General features: G+C 33.8%; 1 protein-coding gene across 6 annotated transcripts in view; it reads left to right on the top strand.

The window, feature by feature from the left end:
• Positions 1-19,560, top strand: part of MYO6 (myosin VI) — a 146,762-nt gene that overhangs the window by 72,504 nt on the left and 54,698 nt on the right. For all 6 annotated transcript variants that reach the window (XM_070418215.1, XM_070418214.1, XM_070418212.1 and 3 more), the window contains exons 5-11: positions 1,763-1,892; positions 3,782-3,887; positions 6,311-6,366; positions 8,626-8,723; positions 9,056-9,220; positions 13,626-13,706; positions 16,292-16,472. In XM_070418215.1, coding sequence (XP_070274316.1) covers positions 1,763-1,892; positions 3,782-3,887; positions 6,311-6,366; positions 8,626-8,723; positions 9,056-9,220; positions 13,626-13,706; positions 16,292-16,472 — 817 coding nt within the window. The remainder of the gene's footprint in view (positions 1-1,762; positions 1,893-3,781; positions 3,888-6,310; positions 6,367-8,625; positions 8,724-9,055; positions 9,221-13,625; positions 13,707-16,291; positions 16,473-19,560) is intronic.

The following is a 19,560-nucleotide window of genomic DNA, read 5'->3' as shown; positions in this document are numbered from 1 at the left end:
AGAATTGGCCACTATTTTTTTTTTGTCTTATATTATTTGGTGGTGGTGAACCAATCTTACATATTTAAGCAAATTTTGATTGACGTCTCTTTCTTGAAGTTAGGAAACTTTTTTTATACCTTTACAGAATCATCATACTTCTTAAAAATTGAGATGCTTTGTTTTTATTTGGGATGATTATATTAAAGCTTAATATTCACGGGATTCTGCTTCCTATGTTGCAGTGGTACTATACATGACTATTAATACTGAGGGTTTACATGCAGCATTAATTGTATTTAAAACATTAGTTGTCTTTTTTACACATTGAGTTTAGTTGGCTTACAAATTTTTGCTGGATCGCATGGTTGAAAAAAAAATTATCTGTTTGTGGAATTTAAGTTTTTATTTCTCATGTATAATGTTTACTTCCTTCTGGAGAATTTTAGGTTTATTCATAGCTTTTTGACCCTCTGTTCATAAGATATGTATGCAGGCGGGCAAATGACCTCTGTTAGGTAGTGGCTGTTTGGCTTCATCAGCTCCTGTTTAGAGAACCAGTTTTTCCAAAGTTAACCAAAGCCAAGATTGGTATGTTTTTTCCTAGCCAATTATGCCTTCTAGTTGTAAAGCCATTAAAAATTAGCAACATATAAATATAGTTATTATTACTATAGTATATGTAAGAGAAAGAAGCGGTTTGGAATAAGAGCTTAAATTTTGATATTTTTATATTTCTCATCAACCAGAAGTATCACTATTCTCTCTTAGACTTGAGTATAACAACAGCTATCTCACTTTAACATTTTCATTGGTTACTGAAATCTCTGTTATTTTCCTTTTGTCTCCCATAGAGATATAATTATCTGGAATTTCTTATTTTTTACCCCACTCCAGGAAATATTTTTGGGAACAGTCTCTGAATTTGAGATTAGTAGTCTGAGAATTCAAGGTTTCCGCATCATTTCCCTTCCACAACTAGAAGTAGAAAAGAGAAAAATATGGTCCTGCCTCTCCTAGTTTGACCAGTAAACCACAACTAATTGCTAAGCCACAATTCTCTTTCTACCCGCAGGGAATTTTATAAATCCTATTGGTGCATTTTTTTGGCCTTTTAAAGCCACAGTTAAGTTCCAAATTCAAAAGCAAGCTTGAGTTGTTCATTAAACATTTAGCCCGGCAGTATTTAAGGTAATGGTTAGCATATGTTGTTTTGCAAAATCTGGGACCAAGTGATCACCACAGAGCTAAATCAATTTTTGTCATTCAGTGATGGGAATAGGCCTAGAGGATCCGATGAGCTGTATTAAACTCTTCAGTAATAGGGTGAATAAAATTGTCTAGGTGAGGAATATTAATGACCAAAACTTGGGCTGTAGGAATCCAACTGGGAGAATAGATTTCATAAGAAGAGTCAACAGAAGAAGGCTGAGCTAGAGGCTTAGAGACTCAGCTCTCTGTCTGTGAAGAATTGGTAGTGATACCATCAACCTGGAGAGCACATGGGAGGAGAATGTTTTCTTTGAGGCAAAAAAGGAAGTCAAGAGAAATAATCTTGATTTTGGACGTGCTGAGTTTGAGATGAGTATGGGATGAGAAGATACATTTATTGAGAAATATGGGTCCTATAGAGATCAGGGAATGTTTAGGGGTAAAAATGCAGATTTGGGAGTATAGCGAATTGAAAATACTTATTTGCTATATTTTCTCCCCTATGAGCCTTGTTTAGTTTTAAATGAAAATAGTAATTGGAAAATCCTGTATTTATGCTTTTCCTATTTAGACATATGTCGCCAACATTCTGATTGCAGTGAACCCCTACTTTGACATACCTAAAATATATTCTTCAGAAACAATAAAGTCTTATCAAGGAAAATCTCTTGGGACAATGCCACCTCATGTCTTTGCAATTGGTAAGTAATTTCAGTGCATCTTCGTTTTTATTTTTTCTTACATTGTATAAATTTACACAGTTTTTTAATAGATTAACAGAAGATATCATGAATTGAATATGTATTTTGGAGAGCCCGTATGCATTTTGAATATATCACCATTGTCAGTCGCACGCATTTTACAGGGTGGGGAAGAATACTTTATAACCAAATCATGGGGCAGTTGCATATCATTATCTTTGTTAAATGCCTGTGTCCTTTTAAGTGTGTCCACTCTTTAAAAGTAGGACATAACAAAAGCTGACCTCATGGCTCTTTTTGACTCCTCAACGCAATCCGTTTCAGTTTAGAAGTGTCCTCCTTTATAGCTTTGAGGCCTTGGCCTTCTGCTCTTCCCCAGGACATCACTTGTGAGCGTAAGAGCAGATGTCTGCCAGGCCTCACTTTACATCAGGGTTTTATAAAGTTGAAAGGACTAAAAATGGTGTATGCTTCATATCTCTGGGGAATCTATGGGAAGACAGCAGTATCTCTCTTTGCCTTTCTCAGGCTTTTTCTCATCTTAAAGCACTCCAGTTCTAAGGAACAGAGAGATGTTAGCTAACTCTTTGGATCCAGACATAATGAGCAGTTACTTAACTGATGATATGTTTTGGTTCTGATTTTTAGTGCAGCTGTTTCTCTTTGGGCTTGCACTTCATGCCTGTGTTTTGGCATAAACTAGGCCTCATGAACTTCCAGTTTTGGCTGACTCGTGTACTGTGTACGATTAGGAGACTGAATATGTCAGCCAAGTCCAGTGCAATGGCAGATTGACTTTTGATTCTAAGATGCTCTAATGAGGCCCAGAAATCAGGATTTTAAAACGATTCCCCGGTGATTCTAATGTGCAGCCAAGGTTGAGAACCACTGCTCTAATGGGTATTGGTATGTTTTCTGTCAGCTACCAAAATGGTGCAAAATCCTTAGAACCTGAATATGAGCAAATTCCTCGCTGGAGAGAAGTTACATGTTTAAAATGTAAATAAACTGGCTTTTATTTTTAGTTGTTTACCGCTAAAGAATGTATTTACAATGACTCCACAAAAGTGGGTGGAACAGATTGCTGAAAAATTGGTCAAAAGGATGGGTATACTCTTGCATGTAGTTTGCATTTGGTCCTTAGAGTAAAAGTCGCTAGTAAAGTCTGCTTCATTGGTAAGGATAGCAATATTTTAATTTGAGACCACTTTAACAGAATTAAATCATGCTCAACTTATATGTCTAGTCTTACAATTTGAGACACTTTATAGCATAAATAGTTGGAGTATAATGAAGATAGTTAAAAATTAAATATATATATAAACAATTGCAAATATGAACAAATTAAAGCAGTTAATTCTGCCTATTTTTGAAATGCTGATAAGTTCTACAAGATGTTTAAACTGAGTAATAGTATTACAGAAAAAACACAGATTTATTTTGCAATTATGTATTTTTTCCTCCAGAAGAATTTTTGGTTGCCAGATTTTTTTTCCCAGAGCTCATAATTGATAGCTCGTTAATGTCTTATTTTTCTCTGTGGACTTCATTAGTTATTCATAGTGAGCATTTTAAATCTCTGCAGATCTTCTCTGGTACTGGGAAGAACTGAGCCACAGCTCATAATATGGAGACATTCTAGTACAAACATAAGAGTTGTTTATTTGGCTTTCACATTTCTTAGCTGTCAGAATCATAAGCTGCCAGACCATTTAAAGCAAATACTTTAGAGATATTTTGAATACTTTTGAATGCTTTCATTTAATTATAAGCATGCATTTATAATTTCTTTAGGAGTAATTTCTCTTTGCTAGTAAATGAATTTTCTGTCATCTAGTAAATCTGTATTTAATGCACTGCTCATCATTAATGTGTTATTTTGACTCCAGCTGATAAGGCTTTTCGAGACATGAAGGTGCTCAAGATGAGTCAGTCTATCATTGTATCTGGAGAATCTGGAGCTGGCAAAACGGAAAATACAAAATTTGTTCTAAGGTGAGAAATATTGAGCTAATGTGGAATAAAATTTGAACAGGTTGATTTTTTTTATTGTGACAAAAATATATACCAAAATTTACCATCTCAACCACTTCTAATGTGTATAGTTCAGTAATATTCAATATATTCACATTGTTTTTCAGTCAGTTTCCAGAACTTATCATCTTGCAACACTGAAACTCCATACCCATTACACAATTCCCCATTTTCCTCTAGCTCAGCCCTTGGCAACCACCCTTATATTTTCTGCTTCTGTGATTTTGACTACTCTAGATACCTCTCATATAAGTAAATCATACTGTGTTTATCTTTCTGTGACTGGCTTTTTCCACTTAATGTAATGTCCTCAAGGTTCATTTATGTTGTAGCATATGTCAGAATTTCCTTCCTTAGTAAGGCTGAATAGTGTTCCATTGTATGTACATATTACATTTTGTTTACCCAGTCACTTATCAGTGTGCACTTGGATTGCTTCCATCTCTTGGCCACTGTGAATAGTGCTGCGATGAATATGTTATGAACAAAGAGATACAAGTATCTCTTTGAGGTTGGTTTGAACAGGTTGATTTTGGATTTCTTTGCATGTTTTATGACCTAGTTTAAAATAGTGGGCTGTATCCCTTTTATTTTATTTTGTTATTAATGTTTTAAATTTTATTGGGGTGACATTAGTCGACATGAACATACAGGTTTCATGTCTGCATTACTTATTTACAGAATCTGTACATAGGACCATGTGCCCACCACCAAACGTCAAATCTTCTCCTGTCACCTCATATTGGAACCCCTTTCTTCCCTCACCCCTCTCCCTCTGGCAGCCACCACACTGCTATTTGTGTTCATAAGTTTCAGTTTTATATTCCACATATGAATTACATCATATAGATCAGCCGTGGGCAAACTACGGCCCGCGGGCCGGATCCGGCCCGTTTGAAATGAATAAAACTAAAAAAAAAAAAGACCGTACCCTTTTATGTACTGATGTTTACTTTGAATTTATATTAGTTCACACAAACACTCCATCCATGCTTTTGTTCCGGCCCTCCCGTCCAGTTTAAGAACCCATTGTGGCCCTCGAGTCAAAAAGTTTGTCCACCCCTAATATAGATAGATCTTAGCTTTTTCTTTTTGACTTATTTCACTTTGCATAATGTTCTTAAGGTCCATCCATGCTGTTGTAAATGACGCTGTTTCAAGCAGACACCTTATGTGGAAGCTAGGCTCTGTAGATTGAAAACTATTTCTGACGTTATTCTTTTGAGGATACTGGAGAAGACCAGTGCTGGTTAGGCAAAGGGAAATCTATGAATATTCCTTCAAATCCAACCTTTACATTCTGTTCTCAATATTCCCCCGCAATTAGGATAGTTGAAACTCTTTTTTTACATTAGCTTATGATGACTGGCCTTATTTCTCCTTCTCCACAACCTTCCTCTCAGTGTATCCCCTGTGCTGCCATCAAATAAAACTGTACACTTAGTTTAAAATCATAGCATTTTAAATACAGAAGGAACAATAGTACTCATTATAGTTTAATACTTTCAATTTATATACTCAGGGATGTTAAGTCTAATGTTAAAGCTACTGCTAGGACCAGGGAATGCATTCTAAATTCTCACCAGGGTTGTTCTCATGTATTATAGTTCTTAGTTGATTGCTGCATGGTAGATCCCTTTTTCAAATTTTGCTATTTTTTAATGCAAATGTATATGCTATTTAGAGTTATTTATATGAAACCAATTTGAGTTTGTTATTGCCTATTATGCACGCGCAATTCTTGTTAAATGAATGCTCCCTAATACTCTTGGAATTCTAAGTGGTTAAGTTTCTTTTTCTCTTGTATGTAATAGTCATATAGTAAGTCTGTGGTTAATATACACCTTTGAAATGAACACGTAATTAAGAAACTGTAAAATTATGGTGTAAACTGATAAGTCAGAGGTTTTTCTGTTTTGAAATGTTCCAGGCAAGTAGTTGATCCGTCATGTTTTATCTTGCACTGTAACAACATGAAGAGTGGTAATTTCCTAGTTGTTCAGTGGCAGATTACTGTATTTTATGTAGCCAGAGAGATTGAATTAATAGGCTGTCACTAAAGCCTTTGTAATCAAATGCAGAAATGAATATTCCTGTGTGTAATGTATGGCATATTTAAAACCAGATGGTTAAAGTCAGAATATTCCCCAAAACAGGTTTTTAAAAATAATGCTGATTTAGATGTTAAAGGCAATCCAGATAGATTTAAATGTTTAAAGAGCTGTTACAGAATAGTTGCATTTAAATATAAATTTGTAATTTTTAGATAACCAGTTACAACAATGATCCAGGTTTAAATTTTCCATGTATTAAACAATATTAGAATTGTAATGTTAAAATTAAAATTTATTGTCATCTAAATTGTTATATCATATTTTAAACAGATATCTGACTGAATCCTATGGAACAGGTCAAGATATTGATGAAAGAATTGTCGAAGGTATTGTTAATTTTTAAAATTATTATTTTATGTTGTTAGATATGTACGAGAGAATCCTCTGTAAGTGGTCTGGCATGTTCTCCCAGAGACCCAAGATTCTTCCTTCAACAAATCTTTGCTCAGATACCATGTTTTCATTTACTTAATAGCTGTTGTCACTCCTTCCCCTCTACCAATGTAAATGCTAAGATGGCGGGAATTTTTATATATTCCAAACCTCTGGTGTAGTGCCTGATACATAGCATATCAGTGATCCATAAACAGCAGTGGATGGATGAAAGAAATGCAGGAAACACCTTTTGGGTGAATGAAGGAAATACAGGAAGCTCTGTAGCCTCCTGTTTTTACTTTGTGTGGTTTTTTTTTTTTTTTTTGTAAAATAGGAGAGAGCAAGAAGGTTATTTAGAATTGAAGTGCTTTGGGGGAAAATCATTTTGACAGAAGAGTACAATTAGAAGGCAAGGCTCTGTAAATTGATTAATGTTTCTTGATCTAAATGATTTTTTTACTTTTACTTACAATTCTCACTGTGGTATTGTGACACAACAAGTATGAGGGATCTCATAAGTAATGCTGTATTCACTGTAAAGTACCTACTTTAGAGAGGGAATTACCCTTTAAAATTAAATAAATAAAATAAAAACAAATTATGGGTTAATTCAATAAACTACTAATTAGTATTCTGATTTGTTTACTCGAGGTGCACACTTGCTTGAGAATTGAATACAAAGCAGTGCTGTATTGTACAACATGTAGTGTTCTCGAGTTGAGAAAAGTTGGAAAGTATTATCCCAAATATTTCTACAACCTTTTACTAGAGGATAGTGCATTTTAACTGGCAGGACACAGAAATCTTTTGATGCCATTTTAAATGAAGTTTGGAATAAGTATATCATTAATAGCATTAATACAATTTTCTGATGGCGAGGCCCTTATCCTATTTTTGGATATTTTATTAATATATTAAATCTTTCAGTAAAAACTGGTGGAGTCCGTAAAGGAGTTGGGGAGACCTGTAATTAAGTCCCTTTTTTTGCCAGTAGCCAGTCATGTGGCCTTCCACAAGTCAGTTGACTGTGTTGTGCAATAGTTTTTTACCCACCTGAAAGGTGAGGTATATATGCTAACATTGCCTTTAGTTTTACATGCTTTCTTACTTATTTTTCCAAGTGAAAAAACTGGGGAGTGATCTTTAAAAGGGTTTAGAGACTAGTTAAGCTTTCTACTGTGGCTAGAATAAGAGAAATGGACTTTAAAGTTTCATAAAAAATACTCTAGCGATAGACATTGTGAAGCGATTTATGAGGTGGTTGAGGGAGAATATGTGACTAAGATTGACACTAGTCTGGTGTGTTTACAGTTGAGACTCTTGTGAGTACAAGAATAGATTCTGGTAACCGTATAGTTGTGATATGTCTATAAAATAAAAACAAATCTTATCTTTGTTTATTGAGATTTACAAACTGTTGTTCTGAGAACCTTGTGTAGGTAATTCTATAAACTAGTTCATTAGTTTTGTTGGATATGCATGTAAAAATGTTAAATCTGGAGGTTTTATTAATATACTAGAGGCCTGATAAATGAAAATTCGTGCAAGAGTAGGCCTTCCTTCCACTGGCTGTCGGCACTGGCTTTCTGCTGGCACCGGCTTCCCTCCGGCATCCGGGACCGGGCTGCTGGCACCAGCTTCCCTCCTGCACCCGGGAACTGGGCTGCTTCCATCTTCTGGCCTCCGGCAGGTACCCAGGACCCGGGCTGGTTTCCCTCCAGCCCCAGCTTCGTCAGGAAGGACGTTTGGAAGACGTCTGGTCTTATTAGCATATTATCCTTTTATTATTATAGATAAAATATTTTAGACAAGTTAGTCAACTAATAATTTGTTGCGTGTATTTTGTCACAAGAGGTTTGCTATTTTTGATATTATTATCACTACTCTAGTAGGACTGATGTACTTGTGAAAATCTTAACATTTTTAGGGAATAATTTAAAAACTTGAGTTACAAATTTTGTAACTTAGTGAATTTTAAAAAATTCAGTCTTTCCCATAACATATTTATTTTTAAATATATTTTGAGTAATTTCCCCATCTCTTACACGTTAATAAGGCCTGATCAGAGAATAGTCAGTAAATATTTGTGGGAATTGGCATTACATGTGAATTTTCATGTAATATTTTTGAGAACAGTTTTAGCTATATCATTTTATAAATTTCCTTTATGCTAATTTTTTGATGGAATATTTTCATTTCTGTTTTAATAGCTAACCCACTCTTGGAAGCCTTTGGAAATGCAAAGACTGTTCGCAATAATAATAGCAGTCGATTTGGAAAATTTGTAGAAATACATTTCAATGAAAAGGTGAGAGTGAGTTTGGGGATGATATGTTTGGGGAGTGTTTTTGAAAAATACAAGGGTCTTAATAGAATTGGTACTGTACTTGAACTTGTGGTAAATTTGTTTTAGTGTCTCTCTGTTACTTTAAATAGATGGGATAATACATATGTTCACACTATGACCCCTATTAAACACTTGAAGCTTACATTTAGTTATCTGTTTTTCCCCCTTTATTTGATAAACATTACAACCTTTTTGATAAACAAATGTTTATTAGAAAAAATAAATACTTTAACATTTATCGGTTATACTTTAAGACTTGACATGCAAAAATGTGTTTCCTCTTTGTTTTTTAGAGTTCAGTTGTTGGAGGATTTGTTTCCCATTATCTTCTAGAGAAATCTAGGATCTGTGTTCAAGGCAAAGAGGAGAGGAATTATCATATCTTTTATAGGTTGTGTGCGGGTGCTTCTGAAGATATTAGGGAAAAACTTCATTTGAGCTCCCCAGATAATTTTCGGGTAAGTTGGATGAAAAAATTTCATGCAAGACTTGCAAATTGAATTGTCTTTGACTATAAAACTTATTTTAGTAGGTTTTGATAGTTTTGTGTAACTTACATTAAATTTTGATAGCATTATGTAACATGACATAATTTCTGTACTAAGTAGATTTCTATTTAGACTTCCTGCTGCCTTTATAATGTAACACCATATGAGGAATTATATAATGGTTAGGTAAAAGGGTAGATGTTAATAACCTTATCAGTGTAAGCTCAATAAGAAATTTGTACTAGTTCTATAATGTTGGCTTTAAAGTTACCTTTTACTTTTTGTAAAAAAAAAAAGTAAGCTTGACCACTGAATTAATATTAATAAGGGCCTATGATTTTATCTTCCTTAATTCAGTTCAACAACAAATATTTTTGTTTGCCCAGTGGGTGCCAGACATTGTGCCAGGGTTATAAAGATAAAATGAAACAGTTCCTGCTTCTGAGCAACCTGTTTCTGAGGGTCTGGAGACACACACACACACACACACACACACACACACACTGATGTGTTGAAATGATAAATAGATATGCATAGGATGCTGGGGATTTTGGAAAAGCTTAATGGAACAACTGAATCCTGCAGGATTTTCAAGTGTTGACTAGAGAAGGAAAGATGCAAAGGTTATTCCTGGTAGATGCAAAAAGATGAACAGAGAAAGGCAAGAAACAGTAAAGCAGGAAATGGTAAGAGGTGATGCTTGAGAGTTTGAACTTCTATAGTTAATAAGGAGCTATTTAAGGGCTTTGAGTATAAAATTGGGTGTCAGATCTATACTTTCCTCTGGCTTTAATATGGAGATGGCTTTAAGGGAGTAGAGGATGAGATGGATTGAAATAACAGCCAAGGATAAATTGTTTGGGAATCTATGGCTACAGGTTGAAGTAAGAATTGCTCAGTGTCTGAATTTGTTTTATGGATGGCAGGGTTACAGAGTGGTGGACGTACAAAATATTAAGAGGTAATATTGATAGGACTTGGAGACTGATTATGGTAGGGAGTAGAAAGAGTTTGGGATAATTTCCCAAAATTTGATTAGGAAAACTGAGTGGATATAAATACCATATTGGGGCCAGATGAAAGATTTAGCATATAGGATGAGTTCAATTTGGAACCTATGGATCATCTGAGCAGAGATGTTCAGAAGATCAGTGTCAGTGCTGGAGTGACAGGTTTGGGAGATGGTACTCTGGTGGAAGTTAGAACCATGATAGTGAATAGATGAGATTGTCCAGAGAGATTGTATAATGTAGAAAATGCGGAGGATGAGCAGATAAAGAGATGCCCAAGAAAGGAAGCTCATGCCCTAACCGGTTTGGCTCAGTGGATAGAGCGTCGACCTGTGGACTAAAGGGTCCCAGGTTCGATTCCGGTCAAGGGCATGTACCTTGGTTGCGGGCACATCCCCAGTAGGGGGTGTGCAGGAGGCAGCTGATCCATGTTTCTCTCTCATGGATATTTCTAACTCTCTATTCCTCTCCCTTCCTCTCTGTAAAAAATCAATAAAATATATTTAAAAAAAGGAAAAAGAAAGGAAGCTCAAGTAGAATTGTGAGGGAAGTACAGGAAAAATCACGAGTGCCAGGAATCACAAGCCAATTGAGTTTCAAGAAGTGGTGACTAGGGATGGCTAGCATAATTTACAAATTCTCAGCTAGGAAATAGTGTCCCTATACCTAGAGAGTATCATGCTAAGTGAAATAAGTCAGTCAGAAAAATATGAATATTACATGATCTCACTCATATGTGGGATCTAAGTAACAAAATAAACTGTTGTACGGAGTGGATCCAGAGACATGGAAGCATGGAACAGAGTGTGGAATCTCAGAGGAAAGGTGGGGGAGGGTGGGTGGATGGGAGGTAACCAATCAAAGATCTTGTATGCATATATGCATAACTCATGGATACAGATAATAGGGTGGTGAAGGCCTGGGGTAGGGGGCAGGGGTGGGCTGGAGGGGATCAAAGGGGGAAAGAGGGGGACATGTGTAATACTTTCTACAATAAAGAGTTCTCTGAAAAAAAAACACAAGAAGAAAATAGTATCCTTGTGAGAGAGATATAGGAGTCTTGGTATGGGGGTTAGAAATGTAGTGTGTATAAAATTTTCCAGGTAATTTTGATAGTCCTCTTTGGACAGTAATCCTCCATTTGAAAATCATGTATATATATATATATTCTCTCTGTGTGTACCTGTGTGTGCATGTGTATTTATCATAGCTTCTCTTTATTTAATTAGTTTCTTTTAATGTGTACTTGGAAATTTTAAAACTTCATTGTTTCAAAGTGCTTTATAACTGCATCTATTAAAATGTTCAGCCTTCTCTAGAACTCACCAAATTAATTGGAATTTGCAATTAGTTGACCACATTATCTTCATGAAAGTACAAGAGGCATATCTAGACAATGATTTTTAGAAAAGTAATATAAATTACTGTGAATCATATGAAATGTAATAATCATGATGTGGCTCTGTCCTCAATGAGTTAATGATAAAGTGATGTGACTACTCTTGTCTTAATCTAGCGTTTCTGCTTGGAGGCTTAGAGCATAGTTTTTGCATGTCTCAGAATGTACCGATTTTCCTGGCACAATCGTAGGCATCCTAAAAGGGCAGCTACTGAAATCCTTTACCAGGTCAGAGGGTTTCCTGCCTCTGTAGTGTGACTTGGGAGTCATGATTTCCTCTTTTATAAGTGAGTCCTTTGGTGTTAGGAGACTAGAGGAACAGCATTGCCTTTCGCCTAAATACATCTACTGTCTTGATATTCCTCTCATACATCAATAAATACACATACCTCTCTATTTCTCCCCCCAAATAATTATACCTTACAGTGATTTGGAAGTGTGTTGATAATTTCATCAGGTTTTTCTGTAGTTTACAGCAATTATAGATAAGGTGGTAAAGATAAAAAAGAACCCTACAGTAGGGTGAACACTTCCATAAAATACACACATATTTTGTAAAATAAAGGTTTAAATTCTTACATTATTCAAAATTTGCAAATATTTTTGTATATATTTTTTGTATATATTTTATAGTCATGCAAAGATCCTTAAGCATAAATAACGCTTTGATAGAATGAGGATAGATTCCAAGAATAGTTACAACTTTCTATTTACAGAAAAGTTGGAAGACACAAGTATATTTCCTAGGTTGTAATATTAATTAAGTCCATCTGTCCAATAGCCAAGTAATTGATAAAAACAATTAGGGTCGGGGGATAAACTCTTGCTACCAAAAAAAACGTTTGTTTGGGCTCTGTATGTTTAAGCTACGGTTATCTTACTAAATATTAGAGCTCTTTTTTGAAATAGTTCATTGAAAATACTTACCAGTATTATTCCCTCTCCGTTCTCTTTTATTTTCCCCCCAAAGTTTCTACAGTAGAAAGAAAAACTTATTACCAACATTTTCTGGTTTTTACCAATTTTAATATTTCATTATAATGGAGGAGGGAAGATAGATGGATGCATTGATCATCTAAAATATTAATTTATTTCAAAATTATTCAAAATTTACTATAATTTTTCCCCTTGGTATCTGTATAATGTTGTATCTTAAATCTTGGAATACATGCCATGATGCATGGAATCATAGTGACCTGATTTAAGAGCCGCTGAGATGTTTTTTAAAAATTTGCCATCTTGTTCCTTGTGCACTTCCTTCCTGCCTCTTCCCCCCACTCCCTTAAAGGTGGGTAAGAGATTCTCTTTGAGACCAATATAGTATTATATTCTTCCAACTACTTCCCTTGTTCTATGTTTTGAAAGCCTTTAAAAGGCTTCTGGGCAACAAGGAAAATCCCTGAGATAAAAGCTGAAACTGTTATTTGAATATGAAGGTTCTTATGGCAAGTATTGTAATTTATGTGTAGTCAGTGTTAACTGTCAGTCAATATGAAAGGCATATTTTAAAGAACTGGTTCTAAAAATAAAAAATTAAGAAATTCAAAGATAATATTTGTTAATTATTTAGGAATTGAAATATTACTTGAAATATTCAACCACACTGTGTGGGTCTTTGAGACTCACACATTTAGTAAGAAGGTGATTTTCATTACTATCTGTAGTAGGTATGAAGATATTTGACACTGTGAATATTTTAAATTGCTGCCCTTTAAATATAGAAAAGCTTTATGGTTTTGATTTTTATGTTAACCATAAAATGTAATGTGCTGTGAGGAATTGGGATTTTCAACATCCCTGGTTTGATTAGTAGGAGTAAAATGCTTATATAGAAGTACTGATTTTCCTTGACAGGTTATGTTTAGAAGTTCTTTACGGTTAGCGCTACTTGATAAGTTGTGTTGTCTCCTGAACTGTTTTCCTGTGGGTCATATTTGTTAATTACATTTTACATTTCTTTTTCTAGTATTTAAACCGAGGCTGCACTAGATACTTTGCTAACAAGGAAACTGACAAACAAATTTTGCAGAACCGAAAAAGTCCTGAGGTATAGTAGACTATTTTTTTTTAATTAAAATCTTTAACACCCAAAAAATTGTGCTAAAAGATACATTTTTTTTTTTTATTTTGGAGCCCAAATAAGTTTTCTTACTTTTAGGCTGGTACTTTTGAAAACTAAATACTCATCCAAGCCTCTCTAGAGTGTATGTAGTACTTGATGCCTATGCTGGTATCTACAGAGCTTTAGGTTCTGGCTCCTACACTGCTCTCCTCTTGTTCTTTTTTGCGGCAAGAGGGTGTTGAATTGCCTAAGAATTATCCTTTGCTAATATTTTTGAAACTTGCTGTCATATTACCCACTTGAGATTAAGTATAAAATATGTCTTTTATAATTGCCTACTTCAAGGCAGAAATAAGCTTTGTGGTAGACATTATTGTGAATTAATGCTTATATATTATTGTATTTCTCTTTAATACATATTTTTGTAATATATTATAAAAATTTTGCATGTAGGCTTTACTTAATTATTACATTTCTAAAAGTAATTATTTATAATTATACCATTAACTATTATTTAAAGAACATTAAATCCTTAATCTAAAAATTTACTATAACATAAATTTTAATATGCATTGTGTAAGTAATAAGTGGTATTAAACTGTATCTACTCAAGGAGTTTAAATTGTAAAATACAAAGTCAGGATTAATTATAGGGACTAGTCATATTGTCTTTATTAATTTTATTAAAATATTTATATTGAGTACTTAATTGAACACATTTTTATTGTACTCAGTTTTTAATGCTTCTGCATTTGAGAGTCAGATGCTTTTGACTCCTTTCAAAATGAGTGAGATGAATTATGTCTTTATTATATTCATGGAAAAGAACAGAAAACAATGAAAATCCCCATTATTTTGAATTCTAACAGTTAATTTTTAAGTTGACATTTTAGCTATTATTTTAGACCCAGATGTCTGAACTATAAATTATTAACTTTAGTTTGTTACATCCATGGTTGGAACTTTAAGAAGTAACATTAATGTTTATTATGATATCTTATTTTGTCACGATAACCTATATTTTTATACGGCATCATCAAAATATAGAAATTATATTCTTTCCACTAAGATAATGGAGACATTTCCTTTGGCATGGAATAATATGAGTAGAGAGGAAAGAAAATTGGATTTTACTCTTTAAAGAGTAACATGGTACTCTCCTATGAAGAAAATATACTCTTTCTGATTCTAGTGTCAGCAGACTTTGTTAGGAATCTTATTTATATTATTAAGTTTATATATAGAGATATATAAGTGAACAATGAATTAATATGTTTAAATTACTTTTTATGTCTTCTTTATCAGGAGGATGAGGTGATCATTTTGACTAATTAGAATCCTTTGCCTAGTTCCATTTGAGTGCCTTTAAGCTGTGTGTAATTTTTAGGAGAATGCAGTATTTTTAGTCTTCCATAATTGCAATGTATTCATTAACATTAGATTAAAAACAGTTTGTAAATGATGTAACCATTCAATTGCAAGACTAAAAATTCTGCGTGATGTGTGTTTTCTGTTAACTTTGGCTGCACGTGATTGTTTCCTTTACTGCTTTTAAAAATAAGATAAAATTTCTTTATCTAGACATTTTCCAGAAATTTCACACAAATATAATTAAACATTTTAGAGAATTTTGTGGAAGGCAATCAACTTTAGCTGAGAAGCAGTGGGCAACCGGAGGAGAAGAAACATCTCCAAGAGGTGTCTTTAATGGCCAATTAAATCTCATGCTGTTACCTAATGTTTAATTTTACTTATTCATTCTCAAGTTCTGGAAAATTTCTAGACCAACCTTTCTATGTCCAGTAACTTTTATTTTTCTCCTTTTAGTTTTTGCAGGCCTGATTTTTCCTTCCTTTTTCTGAGTTTGTTATAAGTTCTAACAATGAATACTTTAGATGCATGTTTTTATTTTAAGAGAGAAATAAAATTCTCTTCATTTTTTTTCTGATACATTTTCAGTTATTGCATAAATTCTTAGAGTAAGCATAATGCTTACTAATACATTTTACCTCATTTATATTTACATAGAAAGGTTTAAAAAGTAATTCTCAGGCCATGAAAACTTATTAGCCTGTTCACTATTTACTACTGTTGAATATTAGTGCAGTTGATGGCAGTTAACCTAAAGGGGTATAATGCTAAGTGTCAGATTAAAACTTTTTTTACAATTTTTTTGCCTCAGTTCATTTTGACCTATGGTTCATGTTGATTCATTTCAACCACTAATATTCCATTCTTTTTTATTCAATTTTTATTTTTATCTAATACCCTTGCATTATATGCGTTAGAGTTAATATTGTAATTAAATTGGAAAACATCTTATTCCATTTTTTACTGAAATTTTTATTGAGATAATTATAGATTCTTATGCATTTGAAAGAATTATAGAGAGATTCTGTGTACACTTTACCTAGCCATTCAGTTTTTGAATGTTAGAATATTAAAATTTTTCCATCAGCACATTTTATTTTTGCATGTTATATAGTGCAGCAGTAGACTTCGTGTAGTGTTTTTTTTAGTATACTTAAATAATGTAAGATGCAGCTAATTGATATCTTTTTATTTTATAGTATCTTAAGGCAGGTTCCTTGAAAGATCCTTTGTTAGATGACCACGGAGATTTTATTAGAATGTGCACAGCCATGAAAAAGATTGGTTTGGATGATGAAGAAAAGCTCGATCTGTTCCGGGTAGTAGCTGGTGTCCTGCACCTTGGAAATATTGATTTTGAGGAAGCTGGAAGCACTTCAGGTATCTTTGTGGTTTTTTGTTTCCTTTTGTTTTTAAGGAGTAAAACTAAAGGTTCTGTCATTTCTTTGTCATATGTAAGTTGAACCCGTGTGCAGGTTTGTTAATACCCTGAAATTTCTAGAATTTACTGTTGTATGGTGAGTCATGGAAATGAAGGATGCTGCATTGTCAGTCACTATTAGTTCTGATGAGGAATACACTTACTTATGAAGGACAAGTAACTGCCAGGGTCATATTTAGTGACATTTTTCAACTGATATTAAACGTTCCCAATAAATGAACAGAATAATTCTCTACCATCTGTTAAGGTATTTTGACATTTTTTAAGGCTCATTGATTTAAATTTGGATCAGTTAATTAGGGCAATTGAATATATAAAAGCCCAATTACTTTATTACTGGAGAATTAAAATAGGTTGAATTTTGTGCAAATTGAAAAGAGCATTTAAGTGCATGCATGATAGTAACTTTTCAACTCTCTTGGTATATAGCCTTACATAAAGAGTAAGAATTTTTATACACTCTTAAATTTGTTCTGTGAATACTGGGGTTGGGAAACTGTGGCCCATGGCTGAATCTGACCAGTGGCTTGTTTTAGTAAATACAATGTCGTTAGAACACAGCCGCACCTATTTCACTGACGCCTCGTTTGTTCCAGCTTTTGTGCTCCAGTGGCAGAGTTGAGTAGTTGTGACAAAGAGACTGTTGACAGCAAAGCCTAAAATCTGACATTAGGAAAAAAAGGCAGTTGACTCCTACATAAACACATTATTTAAAATCTTATACTGAGTTAAAAATATTGAAAGCACCATTTCATAGAGGAGTCAATACCGTGGGCTTTGGTGTCAGATCCCAGAAACTCTCTGAGCCTTGTTTTTTTTCATTTGTAAAATAATGAAGTAACTCATGAGAAGTGCTCTTAAAGTATCTAGCAATAGTGTGCATATAGGGAAGGGGTACAAGAGTGAGGAAAAAGAACATTTAAAAATGTGCCTTCTGTGTGCAAGATTCTATATAGACAGTATTTCATCATCATCATAACCAAAACTTGATAAAGATAATGAGGTAGGAGATATCATCTCCATTTTACACACATGCAACCTGTGTAAAATGGTTGTTAATGAAATTGTTGATATGAGAGCCAAGTTCTACCCATGTTTAAATGACTCAGTTAATTTTTCCTCTATGCCCCTAGTCACTGACCTTCCCAAATGTGGTGATCTGTGAATGAGCAGATTCAAATAGACATTCTTAATGACTTACAGATTTAATGTCCTGTGATGCTGTGAAGTCAGTAATATCAGGCGTAGCATAGTGTTTAATAGCATGTGCTCTTGAAGCAGACTGCTCACCCTGTGTTAGCTACCTGAGTGACCTTGGGCCAGGAACTTCTCCATGTCTCAGTTCCTTACCTGAATACTGGACAACAACAGTCCCTACCTCATGTTGAAAGGAGAGGAATAAATGAGTTAAATATTTTTAAAATGATGTGAATACTTCTGTCTGGCACATAGTAATTACAGTGTAAATATTTTTAATGAGTAAGGAAAATAAAAATACAGATGCCTTCCAGTTTAAAATGAGAAGAAAAAAAGCAAAACCAGGTATGTTCTTAGTGTGCATTAAATTTTTTTATTAGTTTTTCTGAGGGATTTTTAACATTTATTTTGGAAATGTAATTAACGTTAAAACACATTTTATTTCCTCTATGTCATTGTTATACCAAGGGAGCGTGTGGGAGCTCTAAGTAACACAAAAACTGTTTAGAATACTTAATGCACACTTTGGAATTGTTTTAGGAGTGATAAGTAGCATTTTCTTACCTCATGTTATAATCCTGAGGTAGAACATGCAAATGTACGTAGAGGATCATAAATGGGGCATGGTCTAGTATCAGGGGTCCTCAAACTTTTTAAACAGGGGGCCAGTTCACTGTCCCTCAGACCGTTGGAGGGCCGGACTATAGTTTAAAAAAAAACTATGAACAAATTCCTATGCACACTGCACATATCTTATTTTGAAGTAAAAAAACAAAACGGGAACAAATACAATGTTTGTATTTGCATGTGGCCCGCGGGCCGTAGTTTGAGGACCCCTGATAGTTGAAAAACACTTAAATGATCAAAAGGCACATAGCACATATTTACATTATCTTTAATTTTTCTTCTCAAACTTTTTTCAGTTGAAGGGAAAATGAGCAGAAAGCCAAGAAGATTGGAATGAGGCAATAAATTAATAGGATTAATAAAAGGGGTTATTTTTATTTTAATAGTTAAGATTTGATTATATTACTCTTCAACCTTCCTATGAACCTTCCTATAGACCTAAATGGTTTCTGTCTAATTAGAATTGATTTTTTTCCACTAGAGAGCTCAATTTTGGCATTTTCACAATCTGAGAAAGCTGTGAATATTTTTGCAATTATTTCATTAGAAAATTTATTCTCTAGTAGATTTTTAGAAGACACTGTTTCTGAAAAGTTTTTCATGATGGAAATGCAAAAAAAAATACCTATTGGGACTTTTTATGCTTTTTAAATTCCACATAGCAAAATTATATGTTATAACACATTTTTTAAATGTTCAAAGAAGTTCTTCTTTGGAAGGGGAGTAACATGAAAACCTTACATTATTTTACAGTATTTTACCTTTTGAAAACTTTTAAACTAAATATTTTCTTACATTAGCTTTACATAGTTCCTGGAAATATGTGAGAATCTTTGCAAAATAGTAAATTAATGAATTATCGATAGTCACTTTTTTTCACTTACATAATTTTAGATAATGCATATGTATGTAGAAACTTAAAATGAGTAGTAAGGTTATTTTAATAGAGTTAAAGGTTCAATACATTTAAGTATTCTCTCCCCTCTTTTTTTAACAGCTTTATTGAAATATAATTCATACCATACAATTTACCCATGCAAAGTGTACAATTCAGTGGTTTTTAGTATACTCAGTGTTGTGCAACCATTACCACAATCAGTTTTAGAGCATTGAAAGCACAGAAAAGAAACTCCATACCCTTTAGCAGTGGCCCCCCACCACCACATTCCCTCACAAATCCCTCAGCCTTAGGCAACCATTATT

The sequence above is a fragment of the Myotis yumanensis genome, unplaced genomic scaffold (assembly GCF_028538775.1).
Source record: "Myotis yumanensis isolate MYYU_CA2020_CCGP unplaced genomic scaffold, mMyoYum1.0.hap1 SCAF_6, whole genome shotgun sequence".
Taxonomy (NCBI): Eukaryota; Metazoa; Chordata; class Mammalia; order Chiroptera; family Vespertilionidae; genus Myotis; species Myotis yumanensis.
The sequence above is the reverse complement of the archived record's forward strand: the minus strand, read 5'-3'. Positions and strand labels throughout refer to the sequence as shown.